This window comes from Eurypyga helias, unplaced genomic scaffold, assembly GCF_000690775.1.
Source record: "Eurypyga helias isolate BGI_N326 unplaced genomic scaffold, ASM69077v1 scaffold8116, whole genome shotgun sequence".
Lineage (NCBI taxonomy): Eukaryota > Metazoa > Chordata > Aves > Eurypygiformes > Eurypygidae > Eurypyga > Eurypyga helias.
Genome location: NW_010257217.1, coordinates 2,554 through 16,803, shown reverse-complemented (window position 1 = coordinate 16,803; position 14,250 = coordinate 2,554). Strand labels below are relative to the sequence as shown.

The following is a 14,250-nucleotide window of genomic DNA, read 5'->3' as shown; positions in this document are numbered from 1 at the left end:
GTGAGGAAATAACTCTTCTCTAATGGCTGCAAGGAATGAAATAAAAACTTGCCAAAGAGTGGAAATATGTGTTTCCTATCATTATGTTCTCTTTTGAGGCAGCCTGCCTCATGAAAAAGCTGTGAAAACAGAACTAGCATTTTTCTGTTAAGTATATCTTCAACAAGTTCTATATTATTTATTTGTACATTATTAAATATATAAGGCAGAGGCAACACCAGTATACAAAAACTCAAATTCTCCAGCACATAGCAGAAATCTAAAGCAGGATATGTATTTCAAAACTGAAAAAAGAAAAAGAAAATTAAAAAATTAGTCTAATTCCTGAGACTGTTATTGAAAATGATACGCAATAAAGCACCCCGAGACCTAATAAAGTCATATTTGGTCACCAAGCATTTTAGAGCACAATTAGATATTTTCAAATGGTATTAATTTTTTATCTGAGGCAAAATCCATGTTCACATAAAGGTTTTACCCCAGTAATGAATCCTGTGCTCTTAAGGCTCCATGATACTTCATTATAAAGCTTCCTGTCAAAATGCAGTCAGCAAAATCGTAATTGTTTTTTTAAATAATTTTTGTACTTTTTTTTAAACTTATAAATAATAAGTAAAAAAAGCACTTTATAGGAAAGTCTTTTTTTTTTTTTTTTGGAGGACTCTTGCAGTTCATATCTTTTCCAGTGGAGAATTCTAAATGTAAAACTAAATCCCATCAGCCTGTTTGAACCATCTTGCCCCTAACGCTTCAGTCTTTACTTGGCTGATAGTGTTTCATGGTAAATACAGACAATCCAGAAAACTCAAAAAGTCACAGGTAAACAGCTTTTCAATATTTCAGAAAATAAGAGACAAAATATAAGAATCTTTTTCAAGAGTAATTCCAACTTGATATACTTCTCACTTTTAATTGCAAAAGTTCTGAACTGTTCCTCATATGGTTTAGCGACATGCTATTCCTGGCTGAGAAATCACTGAGAAGCTTACTAGTATGAAAATAATTTGCAAAACACTGTCCCTCTGCCACGTGCCTTATGTCCAAGGGATATCCTTGTACCTTTGCTTCATAGAATTATATTCACTGAAAATTTGATAAACTGTATTCATAATCTCAATAAAAATTAAGCAACTGCTCATATGGTACCAAACAATGCAGATTTGATTGCGTGAGCATTGTACTAGAAAAAAGAGTGTTAGTACTGTACATCGTGATTCATTTCTCCAGAGGAGAACCCATTTGATGTGGAACATCATTCTTTGAATCCAACACTACAGATGCTGTTTCTTGATATCTCTTGTAAAACCAAAATTGTACAGTATTCAAATAAAATTATTTGCTAAGTGTCGCGACAATCCTTGAAATATCAAAGGACATAGGTCACTCATATCCCAGAGGTATTACGTTTGAAGTATTTTTTCAGCCTTAATACATTCTTTTCATATGGAAAGCAGGAGATTTTTATTCTGCTTTTAAAGACAGTTGCTTTCTGAGTTATTTTAAGAATTTCACTAACAGCTCTTTCTATTTTCTATAATATGATTTCAAATTAAATAGTAGTAATTTAAAATCCTTAAAAGCCAAGGAATAGAATTTAATTGTCTTCTTGTTTTCTTTCTTAGTAGATCAGCTGCCAAAAGTATTCAAGTAATAAAAATTCACAGCAGGCATAGTTATTTATTATAATTATATTTTAAAAACTACCATACTTACTGCAAATAGTCAGGTTCTCATCCGAGTTATCTGTGCAGTCGTTTACAAAATCACACAGATTATCTTTTGGGATGCAGTACTTGTTGGCACATGTGAATTCTTCTGATGTGCAAGGTCTGCCTGGGATGAGCAGAGGGGAACAATCTTCAAAGGTAATATCATCCACTGCCACGTCTCCCATGTAACTGACACCACGTTTTGCCCTGAAAACAACCTAATAAAAATCATAGATTTATTACAGTAAGACACTGTTAAGATACATAAAAGCTTATATATGCACCATGAATAGAACAGACACTATGACAGTCCTTGCAAATCTTGGAATATGAAGTGGTCGGTTCTTATTGTCGTAACACAGTCCTATGAAGCTTGTACTACTGCTTGTACAGATCTGTCACTGTAGTTATTGAAGGACCATCTTCCAACATCAACCACGTATTAAAAAAAAAAAAAAAAAGGAAGCAAAATGAACACCACAAATTGATACTAGTTTCCCCACTTCTTCTGAATGAATAGCAAGGGTTCCACCTACTTCTGCAAAGTAAGTGTGAAAAAGACTAGTCCAAGTCATTCATCAGTTATTTCCATTTATGTAAACAGAATGTTAAAGTTTCGTTAAGAGCCATCCAACACAGGGAAGGTAAAACATTTGAAAATATGTTCCTGGCTGTCTCTGTTTTTTGTAAAGATACAACTAAGCATGGCATACCCATGACTAAGTATCTCTAAGAGGCTTAGGAATCAGCTCATATTTCAAAGCGAATGTCATGCTCAAGATGCTTTTTTCATAAACCAGATGTAATACTACTACACACTAAGGAGAAGGAGCTAGAATAGTTTAACCTGAGCTGGATTCAAGGACAGAAGGAATTCTTCATCTTAAAAATGGATATCAGTCTGAGACTGAAGTGGGAAATTTCTAAAACCTTGCTTCCAGCTCAGATAATCATTCAGACAGCCAAAACCATGACTTCTGTTATACAGTAAATAATATAAAAGTACCTGAAGCCCGTTGTCTAGAGAGCACATAATATGGGAATACATACCTGAAAATTTGTACGAATTCCTAAGAACACTTCTGCTCTGTTCCACTGGGGACCATGGCTGCCACTTTGAGTCCACAGTTTAGAAGTCTTCTTACTGGTTTTACAGAGTACCTAAAAATGAAATAATTCCAGGTCACAAAAAAATTCTTCTGTTACCAACTTACGGTAGTTTAGGTTGCTTAATTGTATAAAAGCATACAACTTACCTCTATACCACCATTAAATATCATAGAATTCTGGAGTTGCAAGGGACCCATAAAGATGATCAAGTCCAACTCCCTGCTCCTGGCAGGGCTACCTAAAACTAAACCAGATGACTAAGAGCATCATCCAGATGTCCCTTGAACTCTGACAGGGTTTTGCCATGACCTGGGGAGTCTATTCCAGTCACTGATCACCATCTCAGAGAAAAAACTTTTCCTAATGACCTATCTGACACAAAGGGACTTGCCAGTGTAAACAACTATTCTAAGTAAATAATGCTTTAATATTTTCTGATCTCCTCATAAACATATTCAGTCCAGACTCTTACCTGGACTAACTTTTCCATTAATTTATCTGTAGTGGCTAGCCACAAATGAAAATTACTCATTAAGTGGCTGGGATCTATTTGCAAAACATGGAAATCACATTAATGACAGGAGCTACTGAAAAATATATTCATGCATCCATTAGATTGCTCCATTCTTGCACAGATTTTCTTATCCTGATTCTTATGTTTTGTTCTTCCACAAATAAAAACTTGTTCTTTTCTTCTACAGACCAAATTTCATTTGTTTGGGCAATGGAAAAGTCATAAATTCCCTTTACCTCTATGAACAGTCACTGAATTGGGAAAAGCTGACACGTTTTGACATGAGCACACAGTCCTAAATATATTTTATTCCAACCTCTTGGGCACCCAAATTTAACTTAGCTGACAATAACAAGAAGATGGCTGTTTGATGAAGTGTGTCAAGCTGTGTCTCCAGCCAGCACTCACAGAACTAAACATCAGTTCACCAGTTGCCTGGACCACTTCTGCTTTCAAGGATGTATTGCTATTTGGTGTAATCTTCTTAAGGCAGCCCAGGAATTTTTCATCTTAATGAAAAAACATCTGGGCTGGGGTTTTTTTTGTTTGCTTGTTTGGTTAGTTTTTTGTTTGTTTGTTTTTTTAATTTATGCAGTCTCATGGGTGTATCTGATACTGCATAAGAGGTAACTTCTGCCAAGCAAAACAGCAGGTCCTCACACTGAAGAGCTTTTGTTCCAGGTGAACAATAGAAATAGGAGGAATATATTAAATTGAACAGAAAAAGAGAGCAACATGTCTTTACAGACAACAAGAACTGCCTGCAGGAGACATTAATTTTAAGGGAAATTTATTGGGTTTTGCATGGCAAGGTTTTGGTAGAGGGGGACTACAGCTGTGGCTTCTGTGAGAAGTTGCTGGAAGCTTCTCCTACATCCAACAGAGCCAATGCCAGCTGATGCAAAGAAGAACGTGCTGCTGGCCAAGTCTGAGCCCATCAGCAACAGTGGTAGCACCTGTGGGATCAAAGATTTGAGAAAGGGGAAAAAAACTGAGAAGAGGAATTGCAGCAGAGGAAAAGAATGAGAAATGAGACAACTCTGCAGAAACCAAGGTCAGGGAAGGAGCATCAGGAGGTGCTCCAAGAGCCAAAGCAGAGATTGCCCTGCAGCTTGTGATGCAGATCATGGTGAGGCCAGCTGTGCCTCTGCAGCCATGGAGGGTCATGGCTCCCACTGGGGCAGGAAGTTCACACTGGAGCAGGCTCCTGGCAGGACCTGTGACCCCATGGAGAGAGGAACCCAGGCTGGAGCAGGTTTGTGGTCAAGGCTCCCGACTCCATGGGAAGCCCAGGCTGGAACAGGTTGTTCCTGAAGGACTATACCCTGTGGGAGGAACCCATGCTGGAGCTGTTGGTGAAGAACTGTAGCCAGTGGGAAGGACTCACACTGGGGAAGTTGGTGAAGGCCTGTCTTCTGTGAAAGGTACTCCACACTGGAGCAGGGGCAGAGTGTGAGGAGTCCTCCCACTAAGGAGGAAGGAGCAGCCGAGAAAGTGTGATGGACTGAGCACAACCCCCATTTCCTGTCCCATTATGCCGTTGTGAGGGAGGAGTTTGAGAAAATAGGAGTAAAGTTAAGCTTGGGAAAAAGAGAGGGGTGGAGGGAATGTGTTTTAAGGTTTGGTTTTAGTTTTCTTCTGCTCATGATTTAATTAGCAATAAATTAATTTTCCCCAAGCTGAGTCTGTTTTGAAAATGGTAATTGTTTTTGTTAGATTATCTCTCCCCTTTCCAGTAGAAAAAGAGAATGATAGAGCAGCATAGGTGGGCACCTGACATCCAGACAGGGTGAACCCACCACAGGAAGAACAACAAATCTGAGAGAAAGAGGGATTACAGATCTACTCTAGGTGATCCTGCTCTGGAAGGGGGGTTGGACTAGAGGATCTCTAGAGGTCCCTTCCAACTCCTTCCACTCTGTGAATCTGTGAATAAAGGGTGCTGAATAAGAAAAGGGGTTTGTTACGCTCACATACAAACCGTATATTTATATGAATGCAGATGTGTGTGTGACTATACAAACACATACACACATGCTTTTGCATAAATTGTAAATTACCTACTAGACTATAAATCCAAGTCCTTCATCAGAAATTCATATTTTCTATCATATCATGCCAAAGGTTATAATTTTATGGTTAAATATGCCCATAAATTTATGTGCTATTAAAATCCAAGGCTTCCCTGTACCTTAATACCCCTTGAAGTCCTAGGCATTTTGATTACATTGCAGGTTTTTGTAAAAGCATCTCATACTTTGGTAGAGTTATCCATTCCAAGTCAGAGGGCAGAAACCAGACAAAAATGGATCCAACATATATTCAAACCAAGGTTGCATGATAAAGTGACAGCTAATCAATGTTTAAGAAAGTCATAGAAACAGGAAGACAGCCATTAATGCAAATAGCAGTAAAGTCCTAGATGACATTTGACAGCATGGATGCTAAAATCCAAACTTATGAATTAAATAAAATGCTGTAGTCTTGGGAAAGAGATGGACAAACAGACTTCAGTGATTTTTAAGCCTAGAAAAGATTGACATTCTAATAATACTTGGAACCTTTAGAAGAAAATAATGAAAAATTACCTAAATAATTTTATATTCTGAGTTACTCCTACATTCATTACTGATTACTTAATTAAGCAATTGAAACCAGGTAATTATTCGCAATGTTTAAAATGCAAAGGTTCTGTGATTTTCCTTTGGTGCATCTTAAAATCAATTAAGTTACAGAGGAGGAAAAAACAGTTAAGGATTAGAGGGAAATTGTAGACTCCTGTGTTGAAATGGAGGGGAAAAAAAAAGTTGAAAATTGATATACATTTGCCTTTTTTGGTTATTATACTGGGCGTAACTCCAAAGAACTTGCTGTTAATTTCTACAAAACATTCTGTGGACCTGATTCCAAAGAAGATGGGTTCCTACACTGTAAATATGCCCTGGACTCCAGAGTAAAGGCAAAGAAGTCTCAAAGCAAATTGATCTGTCCCAAGTTTTAAAACTGAGAACAGGCCATTTTTATACTCTGATTTCCCACTAATGAAATAAAATGTGCCGACTTGCTAAGCAGCCTAGCAAGATTTTTATTTGCTTGGGAGAAAATCAGTGATATTCTAAAAAACTGTTTAAGAAAAATACACAAAACATGCTTTCTCTGAAGGTCTAGCAAGTTACATGCATAGGGTGAAGGACACCACATCTTTGATTTCAGTTCGAATGTCAACATACATTTTAATTTCCTCTTCAAAATAATTGAATTCTGACAGCTTCTTTATTATAATCTGTTATTCAGCATAACTGAGATAGTGAAGACTTATTTGTACAATTAAATCCACGTGCACTGACCAGACCCAATGTGATACTGACTGTACACGTGACTAGGTAACTTATCATAAGTATTTTTTTCAATCCTTTTCTGATGCTGTAGTTATTGTGCAACATTCACAGGAAATTCTATTATAGTTACTCAGATGTGTGGCAAAAAAATTGTTGATAACAATGTTGCTGATTTATTCACTGACTCATTTGATCTACAAACTGCTGAACAAGTTACATTTCCTTTACAGAACTGCTTTTAACTGGAGTGAAATAAATGGTATGGGTAAAGAAGTTTATTAGTTTTATATCCTAAAACAGTTCAATGCTGCTTGCATTAATACAATTAACCTCAATGATGTGTTCATAGAATGGTTTGGGTTGGAAGGGACCTTAAAGATCATCTAGTTCCAACCCCCCTGCCATGGGCAGGGACACCTTCCACTAGACCAGGTTGCTCAAAGCCTCATCCAGCCTGGCCTTGAAGACAGTCAGGGATGGGGCATCCACAGCTTCTCTGGGCAACCTGTTCCAGTGCCTCACTACCCTTTCTGTGAAGAATTAAACTTTCTGAGGAACAATCTTTTTCTACAAAATTTTACAGCAAATTTTAATACAATTACTTCATTATTTTCATGCTCCTACATTAAGCCGAAGACACTGATGTCCAGCTATCTGGATATTTGATATTTTTCAGTGTGAAAGAATTGGTGTAGTGTAGGTGTTTTCCTGTATGGAAGTTTCAACCACAATTTGACTATAAAGGTCATAATTTTTGGTTATTGTATTAAGTTACATTTTCCTCAGCTTACTTGAGCTAATGCTTCCTTCAGATCATAACATACTGAGAGCAGTGGACTGTTAGTAATTGCTCATTTTCAGTAGCAGCCTAGGCTTTAATGAAACTCAATGACAAGGCATAAATTTTCTCACAGCAATTTGGCAGTAAAAAACATTAACCCAAAACAAAGAACATCTCCATACCTCCAGAGAACCTATTGTTGAACCATTCATGTGGTTCCAGAATATAATTTTGCATTTGGGCCCCGTAAGGGAGATGACTGGAGTAGCAATTTCAGCTATGTGACCAAATTCTCCATTCGAGCTGTCTGCAAAGAGATACCAGCCTTCTTCAGTACACCTGCTCAGAGAGAAAAGTTTTTCTTTGTTAAAACATTTTATTCATAATTAAGTTCTACTCAAATTTGAAATAGTAATATTTCTTCATACAGATATAGCATCTTATGTCTGGGTATCTGAATGCCTTTTAGTTTATCAGTGCATAGCCAAAATCCCAACAAGTCCTTGAAAAGACAGCTAAAGTTTCAATATCAAAGACTGGCAAAACAAAATACAGAGCTAAAGTAGCCTTTACCCACAGGGTTGTATACAGGAAGGCTGGAGAACTTTTGGGTTTCCCCCACTAAAACTTCTTTCAGCAGGGAAATCAGAGGGCTTGATCCTGGCTGGAAATAAAGAAAATCCAAAATAATGCGTAAAATTCTTTCTCCTGAGCTGCAGGGAAAGATAAGGCTGGCTTTTCAGTAAGCAGACTCTGAGCTGTTGGTCAATGTTCTGTTCTCTCCTGTGGAGCTGCTGCTACACACCCAGCACTTCTCAAAATAAATAACGTTCCAACAAGGGCTTACAAACCTGATGATAGGACCTAATTTTGAAAAAGGTTGCAGTATTAGGTTTCTTGTTTTTCAGTTTTCCTGTTTAGCCAAGCTCTGAGCAACTGCTCTGCAAAGTTGCACCACTGCAATTGTGAGAAGGCCCTAGAAGGTGTCCACAGACTGAAAGTCCTGCCGAATAGGAAGAGTCAGGGTTTCCGTGGTCAGATTCAAGATATTTTTTTTTTTCCCCGCCAGACCCATCAATGTTTTTGAACTTAGTGTAGTTCAAAGGGCTAAAAGACTGATGCCTGTGCCAAGAATTCTGTTTGATGCATTCTTTTCTGCATCATCCTTGCAGTATTAAACAAGTATAATAAAAGCTACTTTTTCAATAATCTAGTGAATCTTTTTTGAAATTGTTCAAGAAATTGTTTCTTTAAAACATTATAATTTTTTTTTAAATGTCTTCATAATTTATCTAGAAACAGTTTATCTCAGATTGCAATGCCTATACTGAACTCAACATGTACTGATGTGTGTGATAACTGAATTTAGCATGTACAGGCTTATCACTGTAAAGTTACAACAAAACTAATAGATTACATTTACAGTATAGAACAATTTACACTCAATGTTCACAAAAGATTTCAACATATATAAATTAAGACTTATTATGAACTCTGGAGGTCAAGGAGATGCTGAATTCCACTGTATATTCGGTCACTTTAGGGACAGTACTCTACTACAATACATAACATAATTGTATCTACTACAATACATAACAAAGGAGTCTAGAAGCAGGCAAATTTTATCTCTGTACTCACACAGCTGTTTCCTCTGAGGATCTGAAGTCCTTTAATTAATTCAGTCATCCTTAGAATCACATACTGAGTAACTTATTTCTAATATCGCCATTGACAGACTGATAGACTGCAAACAGCCTGATCTTCCTTTTGCCGATGGCAAAGAATTACATAGAGAAACTCCTTATTCTTCCCATAACCTGTGGTTGATCTTAAACATATATATAAATGAAAATAATTTTCCACCTTTTTCTCTTTTTTGATGTGTAAGAGACAAATTTTTGCCTCATATGAATATTACAACCTAGTAATAGCCATTAACACAAAACAACCCTTCAAAAATCCTTGCAAATCAGTGTCTGGTTCATTGGTTGTTATGCAGAGTATTGCTTCTGCCTTCCTTGTTTTCACACCAGGAAAAAAAAACCCAAAACACACAAACAACAAAAAAACAACCAACTAAAAAAGCCTACTACAACCATGGGAAAACACAAAAAAACCCTTGGTAGATGAAAAACAGAGACAGTTCTGGTGGTTATAAAACATGAACTAGTAATAGACTGAGTAGAGAATGGATCGAGAGCAGCCCTGAAGAGAAGGACTTGGGGGTACTGGTGGATGAAAAACTGAACATGAGCCAGCAGTGTGCGCTGGCAGCCCAGAAAGCCAACCGTATCCTGGGCTGTATCCAGAGAAGTGTGGCCAGCAGGTCGAGGGAGGGGATTCTCCTCCTCAGCTCTGCTCTTGTGAGACCACATGTGCAGTACTCCATCCAGATCAGAGCAGCCCTGAAGAGAAGGACTTGGGGGTACTGGTGGATGAAAAACTGAACATGAGCCAGCAGTGTGCGCTGGCAGCCCAGAAAGCCAACCGTATCCTGGGCTGTATCCAGAGAAGTGTGGCCAGCAGGTCGAGGGAGGGGATTCTCCTCCTCAGCTCTGCTCTTGTGAGACCACATGTGCAGTACTCCATCCAGATCTGGAACCCTCAACATAAGAAGGGTATCGACCATTTGGAACAAGTCCAGAGGAGGCCACGAAGATGATCAGAGGGCTGGAACACCTCTCCTATGAAGAAAAGCTGAGAGAACTAGTCGTCTTCAGCCTGGAGAAGAGAAGGCTCTGGGGAGACCTTATTGCAGCCTTCCAGTACCTGAAGGGGCCTACAAGGAAGCTGGAGGGGGTACTTTTTACAAGGGCCTGTAGTGACAGGACAAGGGGTACTGGGTTTAAACTGAAAGTGGGGAGGTTTAGACTGGACATCAGGAAGAAGTTCTTCACAGAGAGGGTGGTGAGGCACTGGAACAGGTTGCCCAGAGATGTTGTGGATGCCCCATCCCTGGATGTGTTCAAGGCCAGGCTGGATGAGGCTTTGAGCAACCTGGTGTAGTGGAAGGTGTCCCTGCCCTTGGCAGGGGAGTTGTAACTAGATGGTCTTTAAGGTCCCTTCCAACACAAACCATTCCATGATCCTACAATTCTGGCATGGAAATCCCAGGCTGTTTCCTTCAGCAGGGCTAAGCATAACTCTAATAACTTACATGAGTCAGAAGTGAGGGGAGCACTTTTCCTACTTAATCAGCCACAGTAAAATCCTGCAATCATTACACACCTCTCAGGTTTCACAAAACCTCACCTAACATGCAAGAGTGAGAGAATCATTGCATTTGTAGATTATTGGTAAGGATTTGTACATAAAATATCTGCAAATGTTGAAAGGCACAGAAGTGAATTATTCACATAATTTCTCTTTAGCTAGGAAAGATGATTCTCAGCTCTATACTATTAATATATTTATTTAAATTTAAAGTGAAGCAATAAAATATCCCATAACATGAAGAAACCTATGCAGGAAAAGATAATTTTTCAGAAAGTTTCATACATGTTAATGAGAGAACTTGAAATACATATGATTCATGACTGAAAAATGAAGACTTTTACATAAAATATTCAGTATTGTGTGGGATGGGTGGTCCATGCACATAGTTTTAGGTAAAAATCAAATACATGCAGGAAAGCAGTGGTCATGAACAGAGTCAGTATTTCCACTGCCACCCATAAAATGAGATAGCTACTCAGCAGAATAAGGAAGATAAGAACCTTCTTTTCTTATAAAATAAATTGCCAGTAGTTTATAGTAAAATTTTCTATTTCTAAGCCACATAGAACTAGATATTTTTGAAGGAAGAGCAATGTTTTAAAAATACATCTTCAAATGTGGGCAGACCTTCATTTGGTGTAGGTCATAGGCGTTACAGGGGAAATCAGTGGGGACTGCTGATAAAGCCAAGAAGAACCAAAGTCAGTCCAGTGAAATTCTAAGGGGAAGAATAATGATCTAGGGAAATCTGAATCTTATCCACAATCTAGTTTTTCTTTTCATTCAGAAGGAGATGAAAGGAGTGTACCTGAAGCTTTTTTCTTTTATCATTGTATCCTGGCAATTCAGACATTTTTGTAGTTACTGAATGCATTTATATCATCCTTGCCACAACAGCATAAATATTTTGAAGTGAGCTATTGCATAAAATAAGGGGAAAAAAGAGCAACGTATCTACAAGCCTTAGGGCAATTCGGTAAATATAATTCCAAAATAAAAAACCATGGAGCATTTTTGTTAAAACATCATCTCCCAATAAACTGCATTTACTATAAGTGACAATTGAAAACTTTGAAAACTATGTAGTTACAGATGTTTCAAACAATTCTGCATTTGGAATATGCATTTATTTCCCTCCTTTCTACTGAAGAAAGCTATTATTTCAATGCAGAAATTTTTGGTTTCTTTTTTCCTTGACACTGAGTATTATACAAGAGTCTTGCCTGAAGGTAACAGAATATCCAGTTCTCTTAAGGTTTGCAAAAACATTTTAAAATTCAGAATTTACTCTGCTACTGGGAATTCAGTGACTTCAGTGGTCAAAGAGTGTCAGCACTGTATTTAAAATAAGATTCAATAGGTCTGTAAGGAGCAGAATTATAAATAGCTCTGAAAAGCAATAGAACTTACAGCCCTCATACTTTCCAGAGTATTCAGTATTATGGGCAGGCCTCTCAGTGAGATTCGTTTGAAACAGTGGTAGGGTACAATCAGTACTATGATGAAATTCAAACATTCATCTCTTTTTTGGGGTGTTCTGCCAGATATGTCTTTGCCCTGAAGGCAGACCAAAGTCACATCTCTGCCTAGATACTACTGGTCCCATAGTGCACCCTAAGAGGCAGACATCGTTGCAATTTTTTTCCCTTGTTTCACTGTTTGCTATAATGTTACATTTAAAACTAGTAAACCAGATGAAAGTCTGCTGTATGATATACTTCACAGGGTGCTAGCCATGGAAAATAGTGGCTGTATGTGGTTACAAAAATATTAAGGATATATGGGAAAGGAAGGATCAGAAGGGACTGTTTATGTGTGCGTGGAACACCTTTGTTGCCCTTCACTCTTATCATGGAAATTTTTACACCTAGGACTACAAAACTGATACACTTGTGACCTAACTTTGTTGTTTAAAAGAAAATCTTACTTCTACTGTCTGTAGCTGACATGAACTTGCTCCATGTTTACTCACAGAGCAAAGCAATCTCTTTGGCTTGAATTCTTTAAGCTGTCTGGAATAGCAATCTGTGTGGAATTTACTGGGAGGTGCATATTCTGTTGGGGGAAGAGTTTGAAGAAAGTAATAAGAAATAATTCTGTTTACGTATAGTGTACATGCTAGAGTACCTGCACTTTATATGGACACATCTTTTGCAGCAAAGCCAGTTAAAGTACATGCAATCATCTGTTCAGTTTGTCGGTCTTTGACTTCTAAAGTAAAAGATTTATTAGCTGACCTGCATGTATTTTTAAACCAGCAAGTAATATACAGTTACAAGGTATTACAAAACTTTCCATAAACCTAAACTATCAGCCTTTCTTACTCTGCTTGGAAATTTTTCTCCTCATCCCACATTTTTATTCTTTGAGTGATCTTCAGCCAAGGGAGTAGTTCCTTCATTGTGCGATTTAATCATCTGACCCCTCCCTAGATTTCTTTACTTCCTATTCCATATGAGTACCCTTTTTTTTTTTTTTTTCCTTTCAAATGACACCTCAGGAAGTTGATGGGAACAAGTATAAAACATGATATTTTTCAACATGCATAAGAATAAAAAATTCTGGCTTTCAACATAGATTTTACATAGGTGTTGGAATTCAGTAAAATATGTGCAGGGTTCCTTGCCAGTAGCTGCAAAATCTCAGGCTCAATTATCCCACAGAACACCTCTTAGTTGGCAGCTACAATAAGTGTCATTAAAATTTTGATATTTACCCTTTGAAAATAATTAATTTTACCTCTGTACTGCAACAATTCCCTATGTAGAAATATTCCTATGCTAGTGCCATAATCTTAATTAATTTCAGAGGGAAATTCACAACACCTTATTGGACATAAAAAACTCAACATAAGCAACTGAACTACATTTCCATACTTGAATTAGTTACTAGCTTCATATTTCAAGAATCTTTTAAACTATAGTTAGCAAAGAATGGGCATATATAAATATGTTTTATTATATTTTCCCCCTTGTTGTGGTTTATCCTCAATCAGCAACTAGTTACTACATAGTCACTTGCTCACCTTCCCCCACCTCTAGTTGGATGGGGAAGAGAATCAGAGGAAAACACAAGGAAACTCATGGGTTGAGATAAGAACTACTTAATAATTGAAAATAAATGAAATTAAATAAAATAATACCAATAATATTAACAATACTAATTATACTAATATTACTACTATTAATACCTAATGAAAATAATGGAAAATAGATTATACAACCACTTGCTACCCACTAACCAATGCCCAGCCAGACCCCGAGTAGAGAGATCCAGAGCCTGAGAGCACAAGAGCCAGAGCTCCAGGGCCAGACGAAGCCTAAAAGAGAGAAAGAGAGACAGACCCCTTGGACCAGGCTCCAACCTATATACTGAACATGACATTTTACAGCATGAAATATCCCTTTGATCAGTGTGGGTCAGCTATCCTATCTGTGTCTTTTCCCACCTTCTTATAGAGAAAAAGCTGAGAACGCAGATGCAGTATTAGAAAAGGAAAGAGTCCTTGGCTTGATATAAACATTCATTAGCAACAACTAAAAACATTAGTGTTAACAATATTCTTTATAGCTTCATACTAGC

General features: G+C 37.6%; 1 protein-coding gene across 1 annotated transcript in view; it reads right to left on the bottom strand.

The window, feature by feature from the left end:
* Window positions 1–13,069, bottom strand: part of LOC104511359 (MAM and LDL-receptor class A domain-containing protein 1-like) — a 157,632-nt gene extending 144,563 nt beyond the window's left edge. The window contains exons 1-4 of the mRNA XM_010153940.1: window positions 12,993–13,069; window positions 7,635–7,791; window positions 2,760–2,870; window positions 1,714–1,927 (exon numbers count right to left, since the gene is read on the bottom strand). Of these exons, the coding sequence (XP_010152242.1) occupies window positions 1,714–1,927; window positions 2,760–2,870; window positions 7,635–7,791; window positions 12,993–13,069 (559 nt within the window). The remainder of the gene's footprint in view (window positions 1–1,713; window positions 1,928–2,759; window positions 2,871–7,634; window positions 7,792–12,992) is intronic.
* Window positions 13,070–14,250: the final 1,181 nt, after the last annotated feature.